The 27707-nt window shown below is 35.3% G+C and overlaps 1 protein-coding gene across 1 annotated transcript in view; it reads left to right on the top strand.

Annotated features, from left to right (window-relative positions):
* Positions 1-17527, top strand: part of rasp (protein-cysteine N-palmitoyltransferase Rasp) — a 372659-nt gene extending 355132 nt beyond the window's left edge. The window contains exon 11 of the mRNA XM_090380322.1: positions 17400-17527. Coding sequence (XP_090236448.1) covers positions 17400-17527 — 128 coding nt within the window. The remainder of the gene's footprint in view (positions 1-17399) is intronic.
* Positions 17528-27707: the final 10180 nt, after the last annotated feature.

Consider the following 27707-nt stretch of genomic DNA (forward strand, 5'->3'; position numbering starts at 1 on the left):
GACAGAATGGGTTAAAAGAAATTTTAAGCCAGAGGAGATCAGAAAGAGGAGATTCCAAATTACAAATTATGTATCAGAGCATACATATGCATAAGCACTACCTTTGAATTCAAAGGAATCATAAAAAGAATATTACGAGTTTACCTTTTACCTCTTTCTTTTCTTCATTTCCATTATAAATTAACGATTATTATTCGTTAAAGTCATTATTCTGCTTGTTTTCCTTTTTATTTAATATTTATATCATGTATCAATAAACCACAATCTGTAATTATCTTTAATCTGTAAAAGCCACTAACTAAAATAGGGAAACCAGCTGAATTAAATTAATATTATTTCGTAAACATGGCATAAAAATATCAGTGATTATAAGATAACAGTTTTCTCCACTCGTAACTCTGTTAGGCAGAAAAATCTGACTAAGAGCCTAAGTTGTGGCGATTTCCGTTGGTAAAAGTCCATGGGTCAGGGAAAGCAGCTGGCTGATAAACAACAAAGAGAGAGAGAGATAAACCATTTGCTGATAGCTTAGGCATGAATGAAATTCCATTTACAAGCATTTCACAAGTATATCGGCAGGTTGTGCCAAATATGGAAATGTGCAGCATGCTGGTTGTGGTGGTCAAATGTTTTTGACATGAAATCCGCATTCTAGTGGCCTATGAGAAGTCAAGTTTATGTAAACTTTGGAGGAACTTCTCCCTTTAAAAATAGGACCCAGGAGCGAAGAGAGGGGAAGGAGAGTGAGGGAGGTTGAGAGGTGTCGTCGGTGCAGTTTTGGACCGCAGTGTACAAATGTACACTGCATGTCATGACAGTATTTCTTTGTGGTGTAGTGCCCGTGTCGTTGCCGAGGGAGAAAGCTACCACCCAGCTCGTCTGAATGAAGTCACTCGGGAGAGACCGAAGAGAGGAATGGGGTAAGTTAGAAGTCCTTTTCATACGAGCGAAAGCATATGGTTTTGAAGGATGTGATAGCTGAATAGAAAATATGCACGTTAATTCTTACCCATAAGGAACGATGGTCTTCCTCCTAAAAATATATATTTCTTCTTAATATTTTATGTCTGGTATCTCTTGTGTTTCTTAGTATTTGTGTAACTTAATAGAAATGGCAAATGAATTGATGTTTTCAATAAGAATTTGCTAATGAATCGAATGTTTCTATGTACTTGAATGAATTAATGATGAGGGTTACTCAGAGCAGGCCTGAGGCATGGGCGACTAGGGCCCCGCGCTCGCACAATACAAAATGGTTAATGGATTAATTATTATAAATTATATGGTTTTGCACAAAATCCACAAGAAATGAAAGAATTGTTCTTGTTTGATGTGGCGGTCTCTGATTGGTCGATATTTTGGCTATGTGGTAATTGCTAATTACCACATAGCCGACACACAAGAATAGACCAATGCCCTGATTGGTCTATACTTGTCATGCATCAGCTCAGCTGATGGTGTCTTTTGAAGAATATTGTGTCTTAAGCGACTCCAAAGTGGCTTAAGTTTTTGCTCTTGGTTTACTAAATACCTGTCTTTGGTTATTTATTCATATCCTAGTGGATCTGAAAAAAAAAAAAAAAACTGGCATAGAAGTAAGACGCATCTAAATTGCAAAATTGAATATTGAAATTTGTTACTCTATCAAATTTGGAAACACCAAGCAATGACGAAAAGCTCAGTGTCAAGACTATGCCAACAACGGCAATGGTAACAGTTACTAGTGAAGAAGAAATAGGAGATCAAGAAATAAAAGAATGCACGAAAGAAGAAGAAATAGGAGATCAAGAAATAAAAGAACACACGGGAGGAGAAGAAATAGGAGGTCAAGAAATAAAAGAACACAATGAAGCAGAAGCAAAAATGAAGCTTTTGAAGCCAATTCCGGTGTTGGTGTTGATGAAAATTTTGCTATTCAAGATACAGCAACTTGGCCAAAATATATAATATCCAACCAAATGAGAACATTAATAATTAAAAAAGGACCAGTTCAAATAAAATCTGATAATTTTCCACAAAATAGCAATGTAAGATGCATTTCCAAGTATTATACAAAGCAGTTACCAAATGGTAAAATTCAACAACAACAACATCAAGTTTGGGCAGCATATGGTGTTTTGCCTGTAAACTCTTTTCCTATTCGGAAATCACTTTTTGTAGCAAAGGATTTATGATTGGTCTCACCTAAATCCAAGAATTCCAGAACATGAACGGTCACCAGTTCATCGCAAATGTATGAATAGTTTAATCAAAAGGGAACTAAATTTAATTAAGGGAACATCACTAGATGCAAGAAGTGAAGAAATTGCCAGGATTATTGGAGGAATTATCTACTTGGCAAAGCACAATTTAGCATTAAGAGGAACAAGTGACAAACTTTTCAACCCCAGTAATGGACATTTCCTTGGAACTAATTTCCAAATTTGATCCAGTTTTATAAAAACCACATAAATAATTACATAGAAAGACAAAGCACTGGTTGCAAAAATAATATTACATATTTTTCCCATAGAATACACAACAAATTAATTGAGCTAATTGGTTCAAAAATAAAGCTAACTATTGTAGACATTATAAACTCATCTAAATACTATTCTGTTTTACTTGACTGTACTCCAGACATAAGTCAATAAGAACAGTTATCAGTTGTATTCAGGTTTGTGTATATCAAAGATGCTAAAGTTGAGATTCGTGAAAATTGTATTAAAAGAATTATGCCTAATTGTCGAGGACAAAAATATGATAATGGGTCAAACATGAAAAGTATCAATAAAAGAGTTCAGGCGCAGTTTTTGAAGGAAAACCCTAAAGCAATATACAGCCAGGCCTCGCATAACACGAGTTCGATTAACGTGATTTTCAGTTAACGCTATTTGAAAAAATTATACCACTTTTCCCTTTACACGATGCAAATTTCCAGTTAATGCAATCTTTTTTTTTTTTTTTTTTTTTGAAATAGTTGAAAAAGATTTGAATTGTGCGTTAAGCTTACCGCTAGTTATACAGGCAATAAACAAATGTTTGCCTGCTGCCTGCCTCGGTGTGTTCCATCAACCATCGGAAGAAGACTTGTTACTTGTTTGTCTCCTGCTAATAAAGTCAATGCACACTTGCATAAAAATTCAAATTTTTAAATGAGCCAGATGAAAATGTTACCCGCGAAGGAGATAACGATAAAAGAATTATATGAAATCTTTTGTATCGCATAAAACCTCAAACAAAAGGTTTGAGGTTCTCTGCGATATTTATTTCGCCAGGGCCCAGAGAAGATTGTTCTCGGCTATCGGAAATTGATTGATGAAAAGAGAAAGTCAACACTGTTCAAATATTTCTGCAACAGTCATTTCTTCATTGTGTATTTTATGTCAGAGGTTCCCAAACTTTCTCGGTTCACGGCACCCTTGAATGTCTCAGTAATTTTTTCAAGGTGCACCCAGACCAAAAGAAATACCTAACAGTTCCGTTTATTAGTTAGGTCCAAACAACTTAATAAGAAATGCTGAAACTGTGAACTACCTCGAGCTAGTAGTTCGTGCAGTGTCCGACAGATGTCGAGTATCCCTGTGTTTCCCTCGAAAATTTAAAATATTCCGCGGCACACAGTTTGGGAACCGCTGTTTTATGCAATAAACATTTAATTCCATAATTATTTTCATTATCTTTTACATTGTATATGGTTAAAAAGTTATTTAAAAGGTATTTTTAAAATTCTTTATGGACATTCCAGAAGGTCAAGGACCAGTTATAATTTTTCCTATTGATTATTATATTCGATTAACGTGTTTCCATTTTGCGCGATGCGCTTGCGGGACGAATTAATCGCGTTAATCGAGGCCAGCCTGTATACTCCCTCAGCATATCACAACATAAACCTTGTTTTGGGTGATATTGCCAAATCTTCCGAACTTGGAATAAAATGTTTCAAGACAATACAATGAATATATACTTTATTTTCATCATCGACATCTTGTTGGGATCTATTGAAAAAATACATAATGCAGTATACACCAAAACCTTTGTCAGACACTAGATGGGAGTGTCGTATGAATAGTGTTAAAAGCTTTAACACTATGAATAGTGTTAAAGCTATACGGCTTCAACTGGTAGAATTTTTTTCAGCATTGAATGAAATTCAAGAAAAAGTTTCTGATGATGATCTAAAAATAGAAACCAGGAGCATTGAGAAACATATGCATGAATTTATTTTAAGTCTCTTGTAATTTGGTATGAATTATTCACAAAAGTTAATTTCGTTAGTAAATTGTTGCGAAGTTCAGCAATGCATATAGATATAGCAGCGAGCATTTGGAAGAGTTAATTAATTTCTTTCAAAAGTATAGGGAAAATGGACACTTGTCTTGTTTAGCAACAGCTAGACTATTATGTGAGAAACTAAACATTGATATCTCCTTCAAGGAGTGGCGTGTTGGTCGAAAAATAATATTTTTTGATTATGAAGGTAGAGATCTAACCCCAAGGGCTCACATCTGGTGAGTATGGGCTTGGTACATCCAGGATCCTGAGCTGGATATCATCATTCTTCTCTTTCTTAGTGATTCCCTTCTACTTTCTGACTCCTCTCTCTCTCTCTCTCTCTCTCTCTCTCTCTCTCAAACTCAGGGTAACTCAGAAATTTTTTTTTTTGGCTGGTACAGCAAAAGCCTCAGGCTTGCTTGCACCATGTGACTAATAATAATAATAATAATCCCATTTTGAACCCAGAAAAAATTTACAAAATCAATTTCTTTTCATTAATTGTTGATGCTGCCCAGTATTGTTTGAAAAACATTTTAAATTGTATAAAGAACAAGAAATTATCTTTGGTTTTTTTGTACGGTCTCAGTAAATTGCGAGTCATGCCTGAAGCTGACCTAAAACAACTAGAAAATTTTTGTTCAATATTTCATACAGATGTCGACAAAATTGATTTTTATGAGGAAATTAAAATGTTTAGAAGCATTGTACCCATCAATTTCACATGTCTTGAAGTACTGCAGTACATAACTCCAAGAATTTAATGGAGTTGTACCCTAATATTATAATAGCTTAAAGGATAATATTAACAAGTCCCATGACAGTAGCTTCAAGTGAAAGATCGTTTTCAAAATTAAAACTAATGAATAACTACCTGAGATTGTCACTCTGTCAAGAAAGGCTTACTTCATTATCATTAATATCAATTGAGCATGAATTGGCAGATAAAATAAATTACGATGATATAGTGAGTGATTTTGCGGCAAAAAGAGCCATGAAAATGTATATGTGATTTTATTTATTTCCTTTTTTTGTGCAATAATATGTGATAAATAAATACAGGGTGATCACAAATGAATGATAGTCACGTGACAACAAATTATCCACAATGTTATTAAAACTATATTCTGTTTTCCTAAAGTTTATCATTCAACCTTGACTGTACATTACATCGTTTACAATTTTGGTAACTGAGTATATTTAGAAGGGTTCTTTTATTTATTTCTGTAACAATTATCAGTCATTTTTATGACTATAATTCTGAATTAATAATGGATTTATATCAAGTTAGAGGCACATGTCATATTTCTATGAAGCGGCACACTTCAATAATTTTTGATAACCCTCTAGTTATTTATGTAAATAGAGTTAAAAGTGGTGTATTATTTCACGAATTCATATGAGTTAATAAAACACTTTTTACTTGAGTTGCATATAATATTTTTTCTACGCCCGCAATTAAAACAATTTGAAAGAAATATTTGACATTTGTAGTGGCATGGCATAATCTAATGAAAACTGTATAATTTGAATTCTACCATTTGATATTGCTATTTCCCAAAGTTGAAGATTATTGGTTAAAAATGACTCATAACCATGGTAATCAGTGCGTAAGAGTGAAATAATAACATGTAATGGACTTTTATCGCACTCTTCCTTATTTTTTTTAACTGTTGGAAAAGCCACTACTTTAAACATGCATGTGAATGAAATATAAGGTACTGTTTATCTCGGGTGTAGAAAAAAACTAATTTATTGATATTTTTGGATAATTATTTGTTTGGATCATTACTGATTTGTTTTTCTTTATTTATTTTTGATTTTGTAATTTGTAATGGAAACGGATGTGATATTTCTAGTCAATTGTTTATTATTTATTAATATATTAAATATTGATCATAATATCACATTATTTTCTTATATTCTTCCTATATGAAATAAATATGTAATAAGTATGAAATTTTGAAACATTGGTTAATCCCCCCCCCCCCCTTTATAGTCCGAACTTCCTAGACTGTTTGTCTCACCTTGCACAGGGCCCTGCAAAGTTTGCAGCCAGCCCTGGGGCTACTTATGAGTAACTGCTATAATATGGGCTCAAGCGAGTGACCATTATAATTAATTACTATGTTGTCTTATTTCCGTAGATGTCCTATATGTTAAATTAAAATGCTAATGGTTTTAATCTGTTAAATCTTCTTGAATGGAAAGTGTGATGTATGACTGTTTCTTAATCTATTATAATAAATGTTATGTTTGAAATAAGATCTCAATCTCTCTCTCTCTCTCTCTCTCTCTCTCTCTCTCTCTGCCTGCCAAAAACTCATTCACCCAGGAAACAACAGAATTAGTTTAAGAGATAATAAATAAGGAGTGCCAAGTGATAGTGTCCAAGCGATTTTCTTAAGTGATATATATATATATATATATAGTGATCTTTCTCAGTTATTTCATTCTGCTTTCTTTCCAGTGCTTTTCTCATCCTCATTTCTTTGTAAGTGGTGCTGTACTTAACAGATCCTAAGTAAGAACCCAGAAAGGAAAATCACCTTTCTTTTCCTAGTTTATTTATTAATTTTTGCACTAACAAAGTGGCCGGAAACCTGGGAGGAAAAGCTCTCACTCCCAGGGCTAAAAGGAGCAACAATAGACTGTGATGCATGTCCACCACTAGAGCCAACAGGCTCTCGACATACTGAGACCCGCAGAATGGAAGATGATCTGAATCTTCCAAAAAGAATGAAAAAGGACTCTAACAAATCAGAACCACCAGCTTTTCTGATTATACATTCCTTATTGACTCAGCCGCTAAGCAGACTCTCTGCCTTTGTCATCCTGAGATGTCTCGAGAATGCAGCAGGTACACCAAAAAGGGTGAAAAGGCTCCAATCAGGAGATCTTTTAATTGAAACCACTCAAGCAAGGCATTCAGAATTATTACTAAAAATGTCATCTATAAGTGGAATCCCAATCAAAGTCTCACCGCATAACACCTTGAACTCCTCAAAAGGAGTAATAAGTGAGTGGGATTTATTTGAACGTGACCGAAGAGGAGATAGTCATGGAATTACTAGAATAGAAAGTAACTCAAGCAAGAAGAATTATGATACGGAAGGATGACAAACTTGTTCCAACACGTAATATTATATTGACCTTTAGTACACCAAATTTGCCGACCTCAGTTAAAGCAGGCTACCTAAACTGCCGTATCCGACCATACATTCCAAACCCTTTAAGATGTTTCAAGTGCCAAAAGTTTGGTCACTCCCAGACAACATGCAGAGGCGAAACTACTTGTTCTAACTGCAGGTCAAAAAACCATTCACAAATAGAGTGTACTACAAAGGCTCTGGAATGTCCAAATTGCAAGAATGACCATCCAGCATACTCAAAATCATGTTACCTCTGGAAAATAGATAAAAAGAATACAAAAGTATAAGATCGAAAATAAGGTCACATATCAAGAAGCAACAAAGCAAATAAAGTCAACTGTCCCAAAAAGCACATATCAATTCCGCCCAATACATCCATTGCAGAATGGGCACGATCTGTGCTATCAACACCTCAACCTACCACCAGACCTGCTCTAGTTGATGAAATAAGCAATACCCCTATCACAGTTCTGCCTAAAATCAGATCATGAAATAAAATATCAAATAAATCACGAAGGCAACAAGCCACTGAATTACAAAAGACAAACTCAAATAGAATGGACTCTGAAAATATAGCTACACACGATGAAACAGTCCTTGATCTTCATGCAGAAGATGATATGGAGACTGGATTTTCACCAGGCCAAACTGATGACGTAGAAGAGATTACAGATCCCGGACGTCCCAATTTTCCTAGAAAAGATAAAACGAAATATGACCGTTAAAAACAAACCACTCACAAGAAACAGACAGACCCACCTTCCCTCCTCAAACCCCGATAATGTAGAACATTGTAGAGGTTTACACAGCAATACCGATGACATCTATGATTTAATCTTCCGATATGGTCCTGTAGCCGTTTGCATACAAGAGACTAATCTAACTCCACAAGTAATTCCATCAATCAAAAATTTTACATTTTACAGAAAAGATAGAAACTCTTCATTATCTACATGTGGAGGCATCGCGATTCTAGTTGACTGTAAATTACCTTCTAGAAACATTCCGCTTCAGACCCATTTAAGCTGTTGCTGTAGGTATATCATTTGGGCAAATTTTAACTCTAGTATCTCTGTACCTTCCACCTAACAAGATGTGCACGTTCAAAGAACTAAAAGACCTCATAAGACAAATACCACCACCTTTTTGTATCTTTGGTGACTTCAATGCGCATCATCCATTGTGGGGATCAGACCACATGGACAATAGAGGACACTTGATCGAGACGATACTAGACCAACTGAATCTAACATTACTGAACACTGGTGAAAATACTTATACTCACCTTCCCATTGGATCTATGTCAGCAATTGATTTAACTCTCTATTCCCCCATATTGTATCCCAGTATAGAATGGACAGTTTTAAACAACCCACACAATAGTAATCACTTCCCAATCATATGCAGAATCCAAATGCTTCAAACACCATACCTTGATAATCGCTCAAAATGGAAATCAATTAATCAGACTTCAACCCATTAATGATATCACAGAGCATGTTACCAGGTAAATACTGACCATAGCCTCAGAAACAATACCTCAAGCCTCCACATGTAAACACAAAAACCTTAAACACTGGTGCAATGAAGCTTGTACCAATGCCAAAAAGGAAAAAAATAAAGCCCGGAACCTGTTCCGGAAGTTCCCAACTACCAACAATCTAATTCAATATAAAAGGCTCAAATCAAAAGCCAAAAAAAAAAAAAGGAATCATGGATACAGTTTGCCTCCACTATTACAAAGGATACTAGTAGGCATACGACTACTAGTATCCTTGGAAAATATGGAAAAAGATTCGGCAATTAAATGGGAAATATCCACCTTTTCTTTCTCCCATCTTAATCAAAAATGGACAGGAAATATCTTCTTCCGAAGAAATAGCTAACACCCTTGCAGAGACTTTCTACCAAACATCTGCCACTTCAGTATATGGCAACTACTTTCTTAAAATCAAAGCTTCAGCTGAAAGGTACAAAATAAAATTCCATACTACCCAATATATTGCTTATAATCAACCATTTAACCTATTTGGGCTGCAAACAGCATTAAATAGATCACCAAACAGTGCAGCTGGAGCTGATGGCATATATTATGTAATGCTGTTAACTATTACTATTAACGTTCTATAATCGAATTTTCCTTGAAGATACATATCCATCTTCCTGGCATCACTCCATCATTTTAGCCTTTCCCAAACCAGGAAAAGATCATTCACTTCCAGAAAATTACCAACCTATCTTTCTAACCAGCTGCCTAAGTAAAATCCTAGAAAGAATGATACACAGATGGCTTACCTGTGTTCTTGAAACTAAAGCACTGATGAACAACAATCAGTTTGCTTTCCGACAAAACAGAACCACTTTGGATCTAATGGTGAAAGCTGAGACTAACATCCGTAATGCTTATGTCAAAAATGAACATCTTGTAATGGTAAGTCTTGATATAGAAAAGGCTTTCGACACTACCTTGAGGTATGGCATATTAAGAGAACTTCGTTCCATAGGATTGTGAGGGCAGTTACCAGAATTCATTAGAAATTTTCTTCAACACAGAACCTTTCAGGTCTGCTATCAATCGGCGCCTCCGTAGCCAGGTGGGCAGGAGCAGCAGTGCATAGCACACACTTCTTGATTAGACCGGGGTTCGAGCCCGTGAGCCACCAAATATGGAAGATGCGGAAATGTCAGGGAATGACCACCGCATATCCCCGGAGCAATATGGCCTTAGTTGCTAATGCTCCTAAAAACCAAATGACAAGCAAGCCGCTATCAATCTGTACTTTCTCGGTCCTACACTCAAGAAGAAGGTGTCTCACAAGGTTCAGTACTGAGCTCTACCCTTTTTTCACTTAAACTGAACACCATAACACAACATCCCCAATACTGTAGAACTATATATGTATGCTGACGATCTTACTATATCTTGCCGTTCACAAAATATTCATACCATTGAAAGACAGCTGCAACTCCATAAATAAGTTGGAGACATGGGCACTGCAGAATGGATATCGTTTATCAGAACAAAAAAAAAATTGCAGTTCACTTCTGCAAAAAACGTAAACTACACTCAGATTTAAAAACCGTTTTATCCCTCTCACCAGTAATCTTCTTTTCCTATGCTTAATATTGGACACCAAACTTAACTTTGTTCCACATATCACATACCTCTGAACTGTTTGTCTAAAGAAACTTAATATACTTAGGTCCATTTCTGCCAATGACATGGGGATCTGATAGATACACTCTATTACATTTGTATCGGGCTATTATCAGGTCTTGTTTAGACTATGGTGCTATTGTATATGTTCAGCTAGGAAAAATGCATTAATCAGACTTAATACCATCCAACACAGTGCCCTTTGTACTGCTTTGGGCGCATTTAGAACATTCGCTGTTCAGAGTCTGTATGTAGAGGCACACGAACCTCCACTTCACCTTATAAGGAAAATGCTGCTTCTAAATTATGCAGCTAAAATTCAAAGCCTTCCAGTCCATCCTGTTCAACCATTGCTTTCCAACCCTGAATGGACAGCGTTCTATAACAGTAAACCCACTGAAAATAGACCAACTGGCATTAGACTAAAAGATTTGCTTCACACCTGGAATATTGATTTTGATAACATACTTCAAGTGAGCGATGTTCCTGATCCAGCCTGGTCTGTAAATCTCCCTCACTGTGATATCCACTTTCAGCAATGGGGAAAGAAATTCCTGGCAGATGAAAATATCAAACAACTACATAAAGAACATGCCCTCAACAATATACAAAGCTGCCAAATATAATCATTTGCTGTTTAAACCATGTACAAAGTAGGAATCATTCAGTGAAATTCTGGATTCCAGGGCATTCTGGTATCTTAGGCAATGATAGAGCAGATCAGGCTCGAGTCCATGACCACCAAATATGTAGGATGCGAAAAGGTCAGGGAATGACCACCGCATATCCCTGAGAAATATGACCTTAGTTGCTAATGCTAAAAACCAAATAACAAACAAACAGCAAATCAGGCAGCCAAAAAAACCACACAGTACAACACCAGCAAATTACCAAGTACCATATAGAGACTATTTGAAGCATATAAAAAAAGGTCTGTACATTTCAGTGGACAGAAATATGGAAGTCACAAAGTAATAACAAATTGCTCCAAATCATAGAAGAACCAGCATTATGGATTTCCAGCTTCAGACAAAATAGACAGGAAGAAGTTGTACTAGCAAGACTAAGGATAGGACATACGCACCTAACCCATATGTTTCTACTCATGGGGGATGACCCACCTCGATGCACGCATTGCACACTACCGCTTACAGTCAAGCATATATTTTAGATTGTCTTCACTATTCCCATTTCAGAAAAGTACTTTCCACTCTCAATCACAACTGCAAGAACCGTTATCGCTTACCCACGTGATTGGAAATAGTGCTAACTTAGTTACACTATATATTTCTGAAGCAAATACATATACAGTCCATTGCAGTTATTTAGGACACATCGGGACTAGTGCATTTTGGCCCGATTAAACTTCTGCCCCAATTATCTGAAGTTTCACATAAATAGTTAAAAATACAATGTACCCCCCTTCCTTTACAATTAGTTCAATGTACAATCAAATCACGTTACGACGAACTCACCATAGTAAAGTACTGTTCACTATATGATGTGTAGTAAGCACTGGTCACGCTTGTGAATTGAATTTTAATTCTATTAAACAGCGATTCTAATTAGAGAAAATATGAGGAATATTTATTATTCGCAGGCTATAAAAGTAAAGATATATTAAGCACAAATTTACCCTTTATTACCTTACTAATTAAAAAATTAAATGATACGTGATAATTGAAATAATTAATACGTACTGTAATATGTACATACGAATTAGTTGACATTTCTGTTCACTGACATTTGTGGGTGGGGGGTGGGGGTTAAAATTTAAAACAGTAAAAAGATAAGTAATCAATAACAAAGAACACGGCACACACAAATTGCAAATAACACGATATGCGCAAGTGAGAATGGAGTAACAAGTTACAAAGCTTTAAAAATCCCTGGATTAATTTTTTAATATGATTGAAGATTAATTTTTTTTATATGATTGAAGATTTCATGGAAGTGTAAACTCATTTCACCATAATAACCCACAGAATTCCAGCTGTCGGTATTATCGCAAATTCAGTAAGATCGAGTTTACTGTCCTTTTATGATAGATTTCACTAACAGAAAAGCCCAATAAACAGGTGACTGCTAATTGTTTTTATTGTTTTATGGTTGTGACCTCCAGAATTTCAACCGAACCATGTGGTACCGTCGGAGACAATCGTAGGGTAATCTCCAGTGCTGCAGTCTCCTGCCCCGATTAACCGGTGGCCCAAATAACCGGAATCCACTATATATGAATTCCTCTGATGCCAAAATGGAACAAATTATATTACTTTAGGATAATAATATAAGACCTGGCACATTTTGGCCTTAGCTGCTCTTGTGCCCTTAAACACCAATACCAATAAATAAGGGTTATTGCAACACCACTAATCTAGAACCAGGATTTGTTGGTGTCAGCAATATGGCAACAAGATTATACACTAGCTGATCAAGATGCTTATTAGAGAATCTGGAATATCTACCAGCTGGCTTGCAAAAACTATTTTATAGCTATACCATTGAATTGTAAGTATTATTGGTTCTCACTGTAATGCTTATCATAACCTGAAAAGTTATCACCCATACTACATGATTGGGTTGCCGCAGTTTTGCTCTTTAGACTAAACATGAGTTTCACTACTTCAGGCCTCCAGTAAGCAAAGTGTTGGTATTGCATTGGATGATGACATGGAGGGGCAACAGCTAGAGGCGAAGGTGTGGATGTCACACCACTTCTGCTTACATTGTTTCATATTTGGGTGATCACCCACAGTATGTGAAGCAGTGTTTCAGGCCTTGCATTTCATGAGGTCATACCTTACTGGATATGACTCCCAGTAACCTCTGCTTGTACCATCATGAAGGTGCAAGCAGAGAATTGATTTGTTGCAGAACAACTAAACTTTACCAAGATTCAATCTACTTGATTTTTTTAAAACCTCTTACCTGGCAGTTAATTTACGGTTACTGTATCTATTTTTCTGAATATTTCCTAAAAGTGTAACCTCTATGTTGAATAAAAATATAAAGGTCATTTGGTTAAAACATGTTTGATGCATCACATTTTTCAGCAGGCACAGGAAAATGAATAAATATACATTTCTACTAGTTCATAAGAAGACCTGCTTTCTTTTCATTTGCTCTCAGTTATTATGTAAGTTTTTTTTGTATATGTCAAATGAATGGCGTATCCCAAATGGATTGGAGTGCACTGATTAAATTATTAACTGCAATAAAATAAGACCCACAAGAAATCCATTTTCATCAACAATCTAAATGTTTCCTGTGCATCAGAAACATATTGTTGTGGCAAAATGAGTCATCCAGCCTTTGTTTTGCCACAACAATAACATTAGTGCAGAACATATATGCTGCATATTTTGGATTGACTTTAACTGACCAAATTTTAAAGTTGTTCCTTCCCCATAAATTGTGCTGTACATGTGTCGAATGTTTGCAAATGCAGAAATTGGTAAAAAGAAAGCTTTGACATTCCCATGGTGTAGAAGGAACCTTGGGATTACAGTAATGACTTCCGCTTTTGTTCTATGAATGTTACAGGTTGTAATTAAAGGAACAAGCAATGTATTGTATACTCCAACAATATTACATTACTTCAGCTGTAATGCCAGTACCCCATGGACACTACCAGTACTACCTCCACTGGGTTTACCCCAAATCTGACATTTGTGATCTAGACAATGGTATAAACTATTGTAACAAAGAATTTCACGTTTTTTGAACCACAGCTGTTTACACAAAGTGACAATCTCATGAGAGCTTTAAATCTATCCAAACATTCTGTAGAGCTTTTAGGGTTAACACTGAAATCCAAGAATCTTCTGGCCTCAGGAATAGACTTTTCATGGTATAGACATTGTTAAAAAGGATTTGGGATTTGTTCCACATTTTTCCAAAGAAGGCTCAATGATATATTGCAACAACATTCCTGCAGTTATGAACTTTTTTTGGAATTTTCTACCAACAGAGTGAAGACTATTTATTGACTCATCGAAGTAATGCCTCAAGTTCTCCTTCATAATGGAAAAAAGTACACATCCATTCCTATAGCTCATTCATCATACTTAAAAGAAAACTATGAAAATGTCAAGCTTCTTTTGAAAAAAAAAAAAATGTCACCACAAGCATTTTGGGTGGCTAGGTGTGCAGATTTTAAAGTTGGTCTGCTGTGTGAGTGAGACAGACAAGCAAAAGTGAACACTGGGAAAGAATAATATGGTAACCAAGACAATCTTGGTTACTAAATCAAAGCTGACATCAGGTGCAGAGAACATTCAAGACAAGCCACTAGTAGATCAAAACAAAGTACCATTATTACCTCCTCTGGATATAAAATAAAGCTAGGTTTAAGGCCATACCCTGAACAAAGAAGGAAAATTGTTTCAAGTATGTCTGCACTAAATTTCCACTGCTTACATTTACAAATTCAAAGCATGAATTTTTGTTGGACCTCAAATATGCAAGCCATTGCTACACTGTATTTGAATAATCTATGAACAAAACCTTCTACTCTTTCTAAAGTAATGGAGAAATCAATTAACCTCCAACTCTTAAACTACCTAGAAACCTTCCATCTGATCAATGATCACCAGTATGAATTCCGTCAGTGTCGATCACTGATTCCATCAGTGGTGATATTCTGGCCTATGTTACTCATTTATGGACAAATTCAATGGAAAAGTTCGGCGAAACATAAGCAGTTGCTCTTGACATCTCAAAGGCTTTCGATCATGTTTGGCATAAAGGTCTTCTAAACAAGCTTCCATCTTATGATGTGCCAATTGTTTTTTTATAATTGGTTATCCAGTTTTCTCTCGGATCGCTCACTGAGGACGATGGTAGATGGCTCTTTGTCTTCTAACTTCTCTGCTAATGCTGGTGGCCCCCAAGGTTCGGTTCTTTCCTCCACTCTTTTCCTCTTGTATATTAATGACATTCTTCCATTGACTGGAAATCCTATCCATTGTTTTGCCGATGATAGCACATTGCATTCCAATTTCCATTTTGAGAAACCTTGCCTTGCTCAATCAGCTTAAACTTCTCGAATATCTGCTACCAATTCCTTAAATGCCGATCTGTAGTGGGGAAAAGACAACTTAGTTGATTTCAATCCTTCCTAAAATTCAGTCTTGTCTTATATCTTGCAAAAAGGATTTTTCTGCTCCTATGCTCATCTTTGGTGACACTCCAATTTCTAGGCAAAATGATATATCTCTTTTGAGGATTACCCTGACTTCTTAGCACAAGCAAATTACAAATATTACTTCCTCTGCATCTTAAAAACTTGGTTTTATCTTTCTCTGTTAGCGTTACTTTTCGTCCAAACAGCTGTTCACTCTGTACAAATCGCAAATCTGCCCTACCATGGAATATTGTTCCCACATCTGGGGCAGTGCCCCCAAAACCTCTCTCAGGCTTCTAGATTCCATTCAGAAGAGGGCAGTTAGGTTAATTAATGACTCATCTCTAACAGAGTCTCTGCACTCGCTGTCTCATAGATGTACTGTTTCTGCTGCATGCCTTTTCTACAGATACTTCCATGGGCACTATTCTTCTGAATTGGCTTCTATAATTCCCACTCTCTCTCTTTCAAAATAGTTCAAACACGTGCCACCACTAGCCAAAATCCATTTACTGTCCAACTTCAAACTCACAGAACCAACTTTTCATCTTCCTTGTTTATTCATTCCGCTGCCGTTTTCTGGAACAACCTTCCTTCTTACGTATTTCCTGAAAATTACAGTCTACAGAAGTTCAGGTCTAATGTCAACAAATATCTTCTTGCGTCTTTTCAACCTCCATCCCAAGCACGGTACTAAGTACTATAGGTTTTAATACCTCTTGTGTTTGGGGTTTTCATAAAAAAAAGGGGGGGGGATGCTTGGACTGTCTTTAAAAATGTAATACAGAAGTTTTTGGGAAACAATAAATTACAGGTTATGAGAGAATTGTAAGTAACATGTGGGAAAAATTTCAAAAACTAGGCTGCAATTTGAATGTTACTCTCATCTCAACTTTTTCCAAGAAGATTTAGGTAGATTAAGTGAAGAGTAGGGGGAAAGATTTCTTAAGAATATAAAAGAAATGGACAGAAGCTATCAAGGGGATAGAATGTTAATATGATGATGTCCTGTAAATGCTAAAAAGAGGAACAGTCATCAAACTAGCTGCATGATGAAAGTCATAAAGGGGTATGTTTAACCAGTCTAGTGTATAATAAGTCCAGTTTGCAGCCGTCTGTCCTTGTCAGGAGGATGCAGCCTTTAATATTTCTGTTTTTATATATATTTTATCACCTTACTTTATAACCATTGTAAAATCTGTAAAAATACAAAATAAACAGAAACTCCTGCACTGATATAGTAGTAGTGGCAAATGATGCAAGAAAGCAAGCTTATATATTGTCAGGGGAAAAAAAAAAAAAAAAACACTACACACGTCTCTCATCCACTTCTACAGCAACAGATGGAATACCATTCCTACAATCAACCACCTGCTGGCTGAAGGCAAACTTCAGCCAGCAAGTAAGTTATTTTTTCTATTCAATTAATGAAGCAATTTCAAATAGTTTAGGTAGGATATTTGGTCATCTTAAAGTTTAATTCAACTATTTTTTACCAAATTAAATTATATTATTAGTTCATTTCAGAGGAGAAATAAAACTAAAAGCTATCTGAGTAATGAAAGTGAATATCACCATTTATCTTCAGGACACTATTTCATTATAATTACAAGAATGCATAAAATAAAAATTTTGCATGCTAATTTTACAATCAGAATTTTGCAGCATTATATGTATATACTTATATGTATATATATATATATATTATTAGGTGGGTGTCTCCCTTTCTTCTCAACTTTCTTAATAATGTATTGTGGATGTATGGTTTCTTTGGATATCAGGAACTTTGAAAGCCAACAAGAAAAGAAAAGAAATGCAAATTTGGTAAAAGATCACTGAAATAACTTAATTTGTACCTTTTGTCTAATTAAAATAATAAAAATATGTAATTTAATTAAGAGGATTAAAGTATAAAAGAAGTTAAGATGATAGAATAAGTTATTGGTATCAAAAGGTTATTTTTTTTCCCCCTTTTATTTTGTCTTGACACTCTGAACAGAGTGAAGATTCTTATTCTTTGTTTAATTTTGGAACTTTTAAGATATCTGGAAGTATAGTTTTCATCATACTTTTTGTTTGTTTTTTAAATTAGTATTAGCAATGGAAAATGATGCAAGAAAGCAAGCTTAGACAACATCAGCAAAAAAAAAAAATCCCATACACTTGTCCATCTCATCTAACAGCTTGAATCATTAAAGCACTTTAATGATTTTTTTGCCAAATATTTAAGCAGTATTGAAAAGCATCAGCTAACATATTTTAGCCAATGACATATTTTTGGGAAACATGTTGATTTATGTAACCTTGTGTGCATTCAAATTTTAAGGAATTAAAAATGAAAATACCATATGATAAGAAACAAAATATTATTTCAATGCAAAAATTAAGTAATATCGCAATAATACATATGCAATACAATAATACAATCGCCTTGGGGTTTTGCAAATTTGGAGACTCAAGAATGTTGGGTGGGTGTTGGACAATACTATTACTAAACCTGAGTTTGATTTGCATAATCTTAATTACTACAAGATTACATTTTGGTACGAATGTTAGTAGTATATTGTAAGGAAGTCCAACTTGCATCAACAACAACAACAACAAAAAAAAAAAAAAAAAAAAGTGCTTTGTTCATGTAGAAGCTTAAGTAGTCACCCTCAACTTAAATCACAGTTGTACTCTATGAATATTTTTAGGCAATTTAACTTCTTCTCTTAAGTTCTGCGTATTCTTAATTTCCACTATACTATCAGAAGATATAGTAAAATGGTTCCATAATAAAACAGATAATAAAATTTCAAATTGTTACCAAGTCAGTATGGGCATGCTTTGGCCAATCTTACTAAGTGTGTTACCCTTAGTAAGATTGACCTCATAAATTGCATATATAGCAGAATTGTACCCTCTCTGTCAGTAATTTTGTGTTTGATAGATCAACATATACCATAGGTCTTCCTTACTTCCATCTGTATTGCATGACAAAATTCATTCTGCCTGGATTGTAACATCCAATCCTTATTTTACAATTGCCATTTAGTAACATTTTGTCTTTTATTGTACCATATTCAAGTGAGTCAGTTTCACACAAGGGTTGCAAGTTCTTTTCCTGCCAAAAATTCTGGATTTTCTTCCATCACAAACAAAAATATATCATTAATTGAATACAGTAAACATTCGATTTAACAGACTAATTGAAATTGATGAAAGTCCATTAAATCAAATGTAATCTGGGGGGGGGACATTTTTTATTGTTCTTGATGTAAAAAAAAAGCTTTAATACAATATACAGTACTGTAAAATATAAAATTATTAAATTATAATAAAGAATATGTAATATTTACTCACCTTTTTGACAGTGTAGTTGAAGAGTATTTTGCAGTGACCATAGTGGTAGTAGTGCAGTTGTCACTATTCAGTATCTGAAGGTAGAGGTGAAAGATTCATCTGAAATGTTCAGAAATGGAGGCACTGGTGTCATCTGTTTGCTTGTAGATGGTTGAGATGTACAAGCAGTTGGAGGTGAAATAGGAGCAGCAGTCAGTGAAGTTTGCTTAAAGAAAGCATCCAGCTTCAGTTGTTTGTCACTCTGATGTTGTTTCTTAATAATGATCGCCCTGAACTGCCAAAAATGTTCATAGTAAGTGACAATTTCAGGGTCAGAAGATGTCCCTATGTAGTGGATGGCAATGTCCATGAGATTTCTCATTTCAGACAGCGTAGACCATGCTGGTGTAATTTTCTCTTCCTCAATGTCTTCTTCTTCAGTGGGGGACTTGGTAGCCAGGATCACCTTCATCATTTTCAAGCCATTTCAGAACATCATCTTCAGTTGTTTCCCAGTTTGCCAGCATTTACAAGGGTGTGTGCCGAAAGTCATTTGCCTCAAATTCCAAATCTAGTTCAATATTGTACAACAACTTCTTTTAACCATTTGCCAAAGTCGAAGTCTTCATCTCCTTCCAAGCAGCTGCAAAGTTAAAGAGCGCAGATTTAATGTTGTTGTAGATTCTGAAGTATCCTGGCTCCTCTTATGTCTTCTGCATCTTCTTCATCCTCCAACACAACCATTACTTCTTCCAAAAAGTTCTTATACAGCCTCTTGCAGGCTGCAATTATTCCCTGGTCCATTGGCTGAATAACTTGAATAGCCATCCTTACTAACTTCTTAGCACTAGGATGAGCAGAGGCATTGTCAAGAAGCAACAATGCCTTTACATTATTGGGGGAAACTTTCAGAACATCTGTCTGGAAGCACCTTACATCAGAGACAAAGTGGTTGAAGAACTAGTCAGAAAAAATCTCTGAAGTAAACCACACATTCTTTGAGCTGGTGTAAATAACAGGAACTGATTCATAATGTCTTTAAGAGTGCATGGTTTTTTGATTTCCCTACCACCATGGGCTTCAGGCAAGCCATCAGCACTTGCACAGAGTAAGGCAGAAATTCGCTCCTTACTTAACTTGTGACCAGGAGTGCTGTGTTCATGTTTGTAGGCTAGCATATTTTTCAGGAACAGCACGAGAGAACATGCCAGTTTCATCGGCATTGTAAACCTGTGATAAAATAAGGCCCTCAGATTTAATAAGTTCATTTATAAATTTTCTAAATGGCTCAACTTGTGAAGTGTCTGCACTTAAAGATTCGCCACAGGTTTTCTTGTTCACAATGCGATGCCTTTTTCTAAAATGCCACAGCCACCCATCACTTGCCTTAACATTAAGTCCCATATGTTTTCCAAGAGTTTAACATGCAGATTTCAACTCAAAACTTTGAACATTAACACCACTAGATCTCTATTAAACATACCACTTATACACTGCTTCTAAGTTTTTATCTTGCACAACTTTCATGTGTTTTCTACTCCCCTCTGTTGAACCACATTTAGAGCTATCAACACTATATTTTAAAGAAAAATGTTGCAATTTGGCCTTTGATTTACGGATATCGGAAACAGTTTGTTTTTTTATGCCATAAATTTCACAAACACATGCTACTGAGACACCTTGTTCTAATTTCTCAATTAGATCTAATTTCTGTGCCACATTTAAGTTATGGCACATTTTGGCCTATGCTGCTCATGTGCCCTTAAACAGCCATACCAATACCAGTACATTTTTTTTTAAGTTCACATGCTTTCTTTTAACTCCTCTATCACTTGATGATATCCATTTTAAATTGTAAGGATTGCAAAATTATTTAATAAATAAAGTCACAATTCAGAAACCATAGAAACACTGTATACAACCTGACCGCACGATAGCTTGATGCAGACTGAGACCAAAGCGAGTCGGTAGACCTGCAGTTTAGTGTCCCGAGTCACATTCAGCTCGCAAGTCACCACTTGCACTTATCTGGTAAAACAGCTATTTGAACACATTTTCAGAAAGAATAAAAAACAATTTCCTGAATTTGATTATAAAAATAAAAGTAGAAATTTTCTAAATGGCTCAGCTTGTCTTTAATTACCTATAATTACCTATTTATGTTATCAAAACAATAATGTAAACAGGTAGTTATTATTAATTTTTAATTAATAATACTAAAGTTTTATATAACCTAAAAAAAAATTAATATGGTCTACATTGCTGTGTTATTATTTGTCCGATCTGTTAAATCCGAAATCCATTATATCGGGGTCTGTTAAATCGAGGGTTTACTATATTGCAATTTAGACACTATATGCTGAACCTTGTAGATATAGACACTTTGGTGATAAAACAACAGTAACCATGATATTGAGTTATTTGTGACGATCAGTGAGAGTAACCATGTCATTTGTGACGATCAGTGAGAGTAACCATGTCATTTGTGAAGATCAGTGAGAATCCCTGCTTCATTCATTAGTTATATCAGCTGGACTATGTAGTGGTCCTATGTAACCTGTTCATTTCTTCTTGATATTTACCTCTACACTGAGTGGCCACTTCATTAGTTACCAACACTTTTCATGTAATGGAGTACTGCTTAAATAACTAGGTGGGCAGGAGCAGCAGTGCGTAGCACACGCTTCTTGATTAGACCGGGGTTCAAGCCCGTGCCCACCAAATACGGAGGATGTGGAAAAGTCAGGGAATGACCACCGCATATCCCTGGAGCAATATGGCCTTAGTTGCTAATGCTCCTAAAAAAAAAAAAAAAAAAAACTGCTTAAATAACATTGCATGTTTATGCCATTTAGTATAAATCAGATAGGCAGTAAGTAATCTATGTATGCAATTCAGTGTTGAGAATGGACAAGAGCAAACAAACTAGATGATTGTGGATCTGTTTTTAAGAGTTCATTCCATTTCATCCCATAGTCAATTGGATTGAGTCATGACTGCATGCCCACTGCAGCAGGGCAAATTCTGCAGCATTCCTGAACAAGTTCTGTACCTTTCTGGTCTTGTGATATGGCTTGTTGTCTGCATGTTTGAAGAACCCATTCACAGATGGATAACTAGCCAGGCAGTGATCTTCTTGGATGGAAACAATTTCCAGATAATCTGCAGCATTCAAATGTTGTTCCACTGTTATCAAGTGCACTATGAAATGTGCACTTGATAACAGTTTTCATAGTGCACACCCAATGTGCACTATGAAAACACTCCCCACAGTGTATCTCAAGTGGTGGCACTCATTGACATCTGGTAGGATGGATCTGTGAACTTATGCTGTTTTTGCTAAATTGTAGACCTCTCATTCCCATGTCCTTGGAGCCAGTTCTGTGCATTTCAGGCCTTCTGATGTGGCATTTTATCCTGTTTGAAAAACCCATTCAAAGATGGTTCTCCCATCAGCCTGAAGCAGTATGTACTGGGATTCATCAGACTGGCCAGTGCCTTCCCAATCCTCCACTATTCACAGTGGTGGCCCAAATTCACAGTAAATTTTTTTTTTTTTTTTTTTGTTGACAGAAGTGGAACCTGGTTCAGTTTTGCTGTGATATGTGACAAAAATATGACATACATGTGAATACCGAAATCAGTGCCAGTCTTAGCAAATGTGGGGCCTGATTGGAGCATGCTGGTGGGCCCCTTGAAAAATTCAATATTAACCCCTCAATATTTTGAAATAATGAAAAACTAAAACTATTAATAAGTCTTTATTGTTTTTTATATTACAATTTATTAACAATTGACCAGACATTTTGATAATATAAGCAAAACTAATCAGAAGGATATTTTTCTTGCCCTTTTATTGGCAAAATCTTTCAAAACTTTCTCAAAATTTAAATTCCTTGCTGCTTCTCTTTCAGTGGATAAAATTGCAAGGCTGTTGAGTCTCTCTTGAAGTGTTGCCGTTCTCCGATATGTTTTAATTAACTTTAATCGGGAAAAGCCCCTTTCCCCTGACGCTGCAGTCACTGGAATCATTAAAAATATTCTTTGCGATATGAATAAATTTGGAAATCCAATGACTCTTTCATTAGTTGCTAGAAATTGTAAAATATTTAAAGGATATATTACGATTTTGGGAGAGTTTCAGTGCTTCCATTTCCTCCACTAGCATATGACCATCAATATCTGCCACCTTCAGAGACTTGACCAAATCGTTGCCCTCAATGATTTTCGCATCTGAAAGTGTGTTTTTTTAACTTGTTCTTTGGAATTAGTAGAAATTTACCCAAGAAACCAAAAAGATTATTATGTAATTTCAATATCACTTAATATGGCTGTCAGCATGCATTTACAATATTTACAAAAACATTTAAATAATCACCATTTAATTTGCAGTCAGTTCTTATATTTAGCATTTTTGAGCTATTGATCACAAAAGTTTCAAAGAAAGGAAGTCGAAGAGTTCTGAGTGATTAGTGCAAATTCATATTGTAATATCTTTCTCTGATCTGTAAATGATCCAGCAACAAATTTTCAATAAAAAAAAAAAAATTACTGACAACAGAATAATAAAATTACAAATCGTTCTGTCAAATTGGAACAAAATGCAAAGAATAATAAAAAACAAACTTATTTTTAGGCCACCCAAATAATTACATTCATCTGCCATGCTGTGTGTTTTATGTCTGTTCATTGCATATGTTCTATGGTCGATTTGTTTGTTTTGCTGGACGAAAAACTTTGCTATCTATGCCTGAGACTGACTAACTCAGCCACAGAGCAAAAAGGCCCACTAAAGTTCCTTGCGTCATTGACAGGATTCGAACCCTTGCCTTTTCCACCGATACCAACGATACCAATGTGCTACCCACACAGAAAGAATAGTAAAAATAATAATAAAATCTACAACAATGAGTAAAATATATTATTACAAACTATACAATGTTTGACAATCGCCAACGTCGTGGACATTCATAATTTGTGAATGGTCCATCATGTAAACTTATGAAAACTGGAATAATAAATTCATTTACATGGAATAATAATCACTTATTACAGAATCACTACAAAGTTGACATTGCATTGAACACAAAGCAAATCGCATAGTTCTCTATTCATTGTTCACTGCGCACAAAAAAAAAAAAAAAAGTGCAGGCAAGAAAAATAGTTTGGAATTCATATTTTTCCTTTCTCTGATCTGTAAAAGATACTTTGACAAATTTTCAATAAAAAAATTTTACTGACACCAGAGTAATAAAATTACAAATCGTTCTGTCTATTTGTAACAAAATGCAAAGAATAGTAAATGAATCTATACCAATGAGTGATATATATTAGTATAAAAACAGGACAAAGTTTGATGATTGCCGACGTCATGTATCATTCATAATTTGTGAATAAAAACTGGAGTAATAAGTTTATTTACATCTTCAGCCTTTCTATCACAGGTTAGAAAAAAATGGTGGTAATGAGTAAATTTTTTCGTGTTCTAAGAAACTTAAAAATATAGAATCACAGAATGGTACATGATGCTTGACAAGAGCTATGGAACTTTCTTTCTCTGCCATTAAAGCAAATGAAAATCTCTGTGATTGGCTGAATTTTTTTGTTTCGATTCCCACTCTCGTTTCTCCTTCAAGTAACTTTGCAACAAATTTTCCCATCACAAATAAAAACAGAACAGATGCATATAAAAGCATTATAAAATGTATTATTCGTGGCCAGCGACAAAGTCCAAGACTGTATAGAAACAAAGCAATAGATAAGGGTAGAATGTTGTAAAAATGGCAAATGAACCTTTAAAATTTAACGAAACTTCATGCTTTGGAGTAACTGAAGTAGTCGCCTTACTCTGCCTGGTCATTGCTTATTCCGCTCTCTGAACACCACGAGATAATTATAGGAAGGGTTGCTCACAATGCACTTTGATCCATACACGTGGATCAAAGGATCCGCGATTCAGATGTGCCTCTTGTTAGCATAGTAATAACTCATTCCTAATCCTTGTATTTTTTCATTTCAGATTAACAAAAAAAAAAAAAAAAAAAAGAAGAAAGCCAAATCTAGTCGAAAGGCACTAAAACGACAACACTGGCCAGCCATAGCTAGACAGTTTGGGTATTGACAAATGACAAATTTGTGTATTGTAAAATAAAACAGTTTACCCTCTGACAACAATCAGAGTAATAGGAACACACACAAAAAATGCAAATTCACCAACACTAAAATAAAATCAGACTGTGATGTACATATGTTTATATTTGACACTGGCTTTGCTGAAAATTTCACGGCTATCTTTTATTTACTAATATTTCTATAAGCTTGGCATCAGTCTAAACAGTACTTGTGCGGCCAGTTGCCGGGTTTATAAGAATATGTTATGTTTAATTTTAAAAAATTGCTCGTTTATTAACCTGATTTGCGTCCTATTGAAATTCGCTAATTGTCTTGAGAAATTACGGTCTTCCAAATTTGAAAGGGCCCCTTTCAATCTTGGTGCCAATGCAGCTGCATTGGCATAGTTATGCCACTGGGGTTGTGTCGCTTTCCAGCTCAAACTCAATAAATAAAATGAAGAATAAAATACCGTAGTTGTCGGCTTATAAGACACTATGGTGTGGAAGACTAACCTTAATTTTGGAACGGTAATTTTAAGGAAAAAAAAAACTTTTGAAAAAATTTATTGTTGATACAATGGAAATTTAAAATTCAATAAAAATAAAACCCAAAAGCCAATAAAGAAAGGTATAGGATTATTACTATTATTATTTTAGTATTATTCAACTTCAGATTCATTACTGACTTGACCATCATTATCCTCAACATCATCATCATTCCTCTTCACTAATATCATTGTCACTCTCATACAATAAATGATCTTCAGTGCCATACATTGTATTACTTATACCACATTTTTTTAAAGGACTTGACCATAATTTCGGTCTTAATGTCATGCCATGACTTCAGCATTCATTCACACACTTGTACTATTGATGGAAATTCATCCTTCCCATAGGCATCATATCATGGTTCCCCCTCTATCATCTCTTTATTCCATTGCTCCTGCATGTTATTCTTGAATGGCTTATTGATGCTGACATCTAATGGCTGTAACTGGGATGTTGAGCCACCCAGAATTACTGCCAATTCTGTTTTCATCATTTCTGCCAGTTTGATGTTTTCAGTCCTAAGTGCTCTAAACTGATCCCATGCAAGCAGTGCATTTTTACGTAGTAGTCCACCAGGACGTGTGGACCAAAATTTTACAATCCAATCTTTGATATATATATTCTTCATCCATCCATCCCTCCCTGCGGTTATACGAGTATGTGAATTCCGTTTCATAGTTTATCTTTCGGTAAAGTTTTATTTTAAAAAATTAACATTGGTGGAAGTTTGGTTCCATCAACACAAGTTAAAACTGCGGTGCAGACATTCTCTGGGCTATTCTAGTCTTTGTGCGTAAACTTAACCTGTTTCTTTTCATGAAACACCAAGATTCAGTTCCTATAAAGTGGTGTATCCCAATATCAGCTGCTCATTGCCTTGCTTCTACTATTATTATTTTAGTACTCACCACAATACCCGTGTCTCTAAGTTCCATTATCCACGTATGAAAATTAATTACTTTTGATATTTCAAGAGATGTGTAAAACCTAGCCTTGAGATAATCAGCCCTAGATAATGGCCAAAATTTCCACATCTTTATAAATTATACAGACGTTGCTTTTCACACGTTATTAATTTGAAAAAAAGATAATAAAAAATAAAAACTATTTTTCTCTGCATCCTTTGTACTCATTGATAAAATGCTAATCGTATGTCCTAAACATATCTATAAAAAGTTACTGTTTCGGGTTTCATAGGAGCCCCATGCAATTTAAATACTTTTTAAAATCAATTCTTTAACAAAACTTTAAAAAAAAAACTTTTTTCTTTTATTTTTTTCTCTGCATTTATCTCTTTTTTTTTTTTTTTTTTTTTTCATCTATACTTTTTACGTTTTTCATCCAATTTTAATTTTTCTGCTGCGCACAGGACCCCAAGAGTGCAGGCCCCAGTTTGGTCCAATCAGCCTAAGGCTGACCCTCACTGAAATGCCTCTTTGGTTACCACTGTTGTACTGGGTCATTATTTTATTGGCTGTATCCTTATGTTCCATACCATACATAAGTCTTCAGTCTCCATTGAACTCTTACCAACCACAAGATTACCCTTGTGTGGACGTGATACACTTCAAGTACAAAACCTGAGAAAGGTAGCTGTTTCCAATATACAGGTATTTCAGGTTGGCACGGTATTTGCCCTCTGCTGTTGAATCATAACCAAACTGAAAAGGTTCCCCTTTGGCTGTGATTCAACAGCCTTGCCAGAATTGTAGAACTGGTTCCAGCAACATGTAATCAATTCAATTGAATTTAGATTGAAAACATGCCACAGACCGTTTGGCAAAGGGCACAAAGTAGCAAGAGTGCTATGCTTGGGAGAGAACCAAAGCTAGCGATTCTGCAACATATCACAGCCTAAAAAATTGTTCAAATTGTGAAATGTATGCAGATCTTTCAGGAACAGGACATGATTTAGGCAGCAGCATACTGGCAATAGTATCATTAACAACCCTGCCGACCTCCATATCGTCTACAAACTTGGATGTTAAGCCTGATATACCATCATCACTATCGTTAATAAATACAGAAAA

The sequence above is a fragment of the Mastigoproctus giganteus genome, chromosome 8 (assembly GCF_048544385.1).
Source record: "Mastigoproctus giganteus isolate SK-2022 chromosome 8, ASM4854438v1, whole genome shotgun sequence".
NCBI lineage: Eukaryota > Metazoa > Arthropoda > Arachnida > Uropygi > Thelyphonidae > Mastigoproctus > Mastigoproctus giganteus.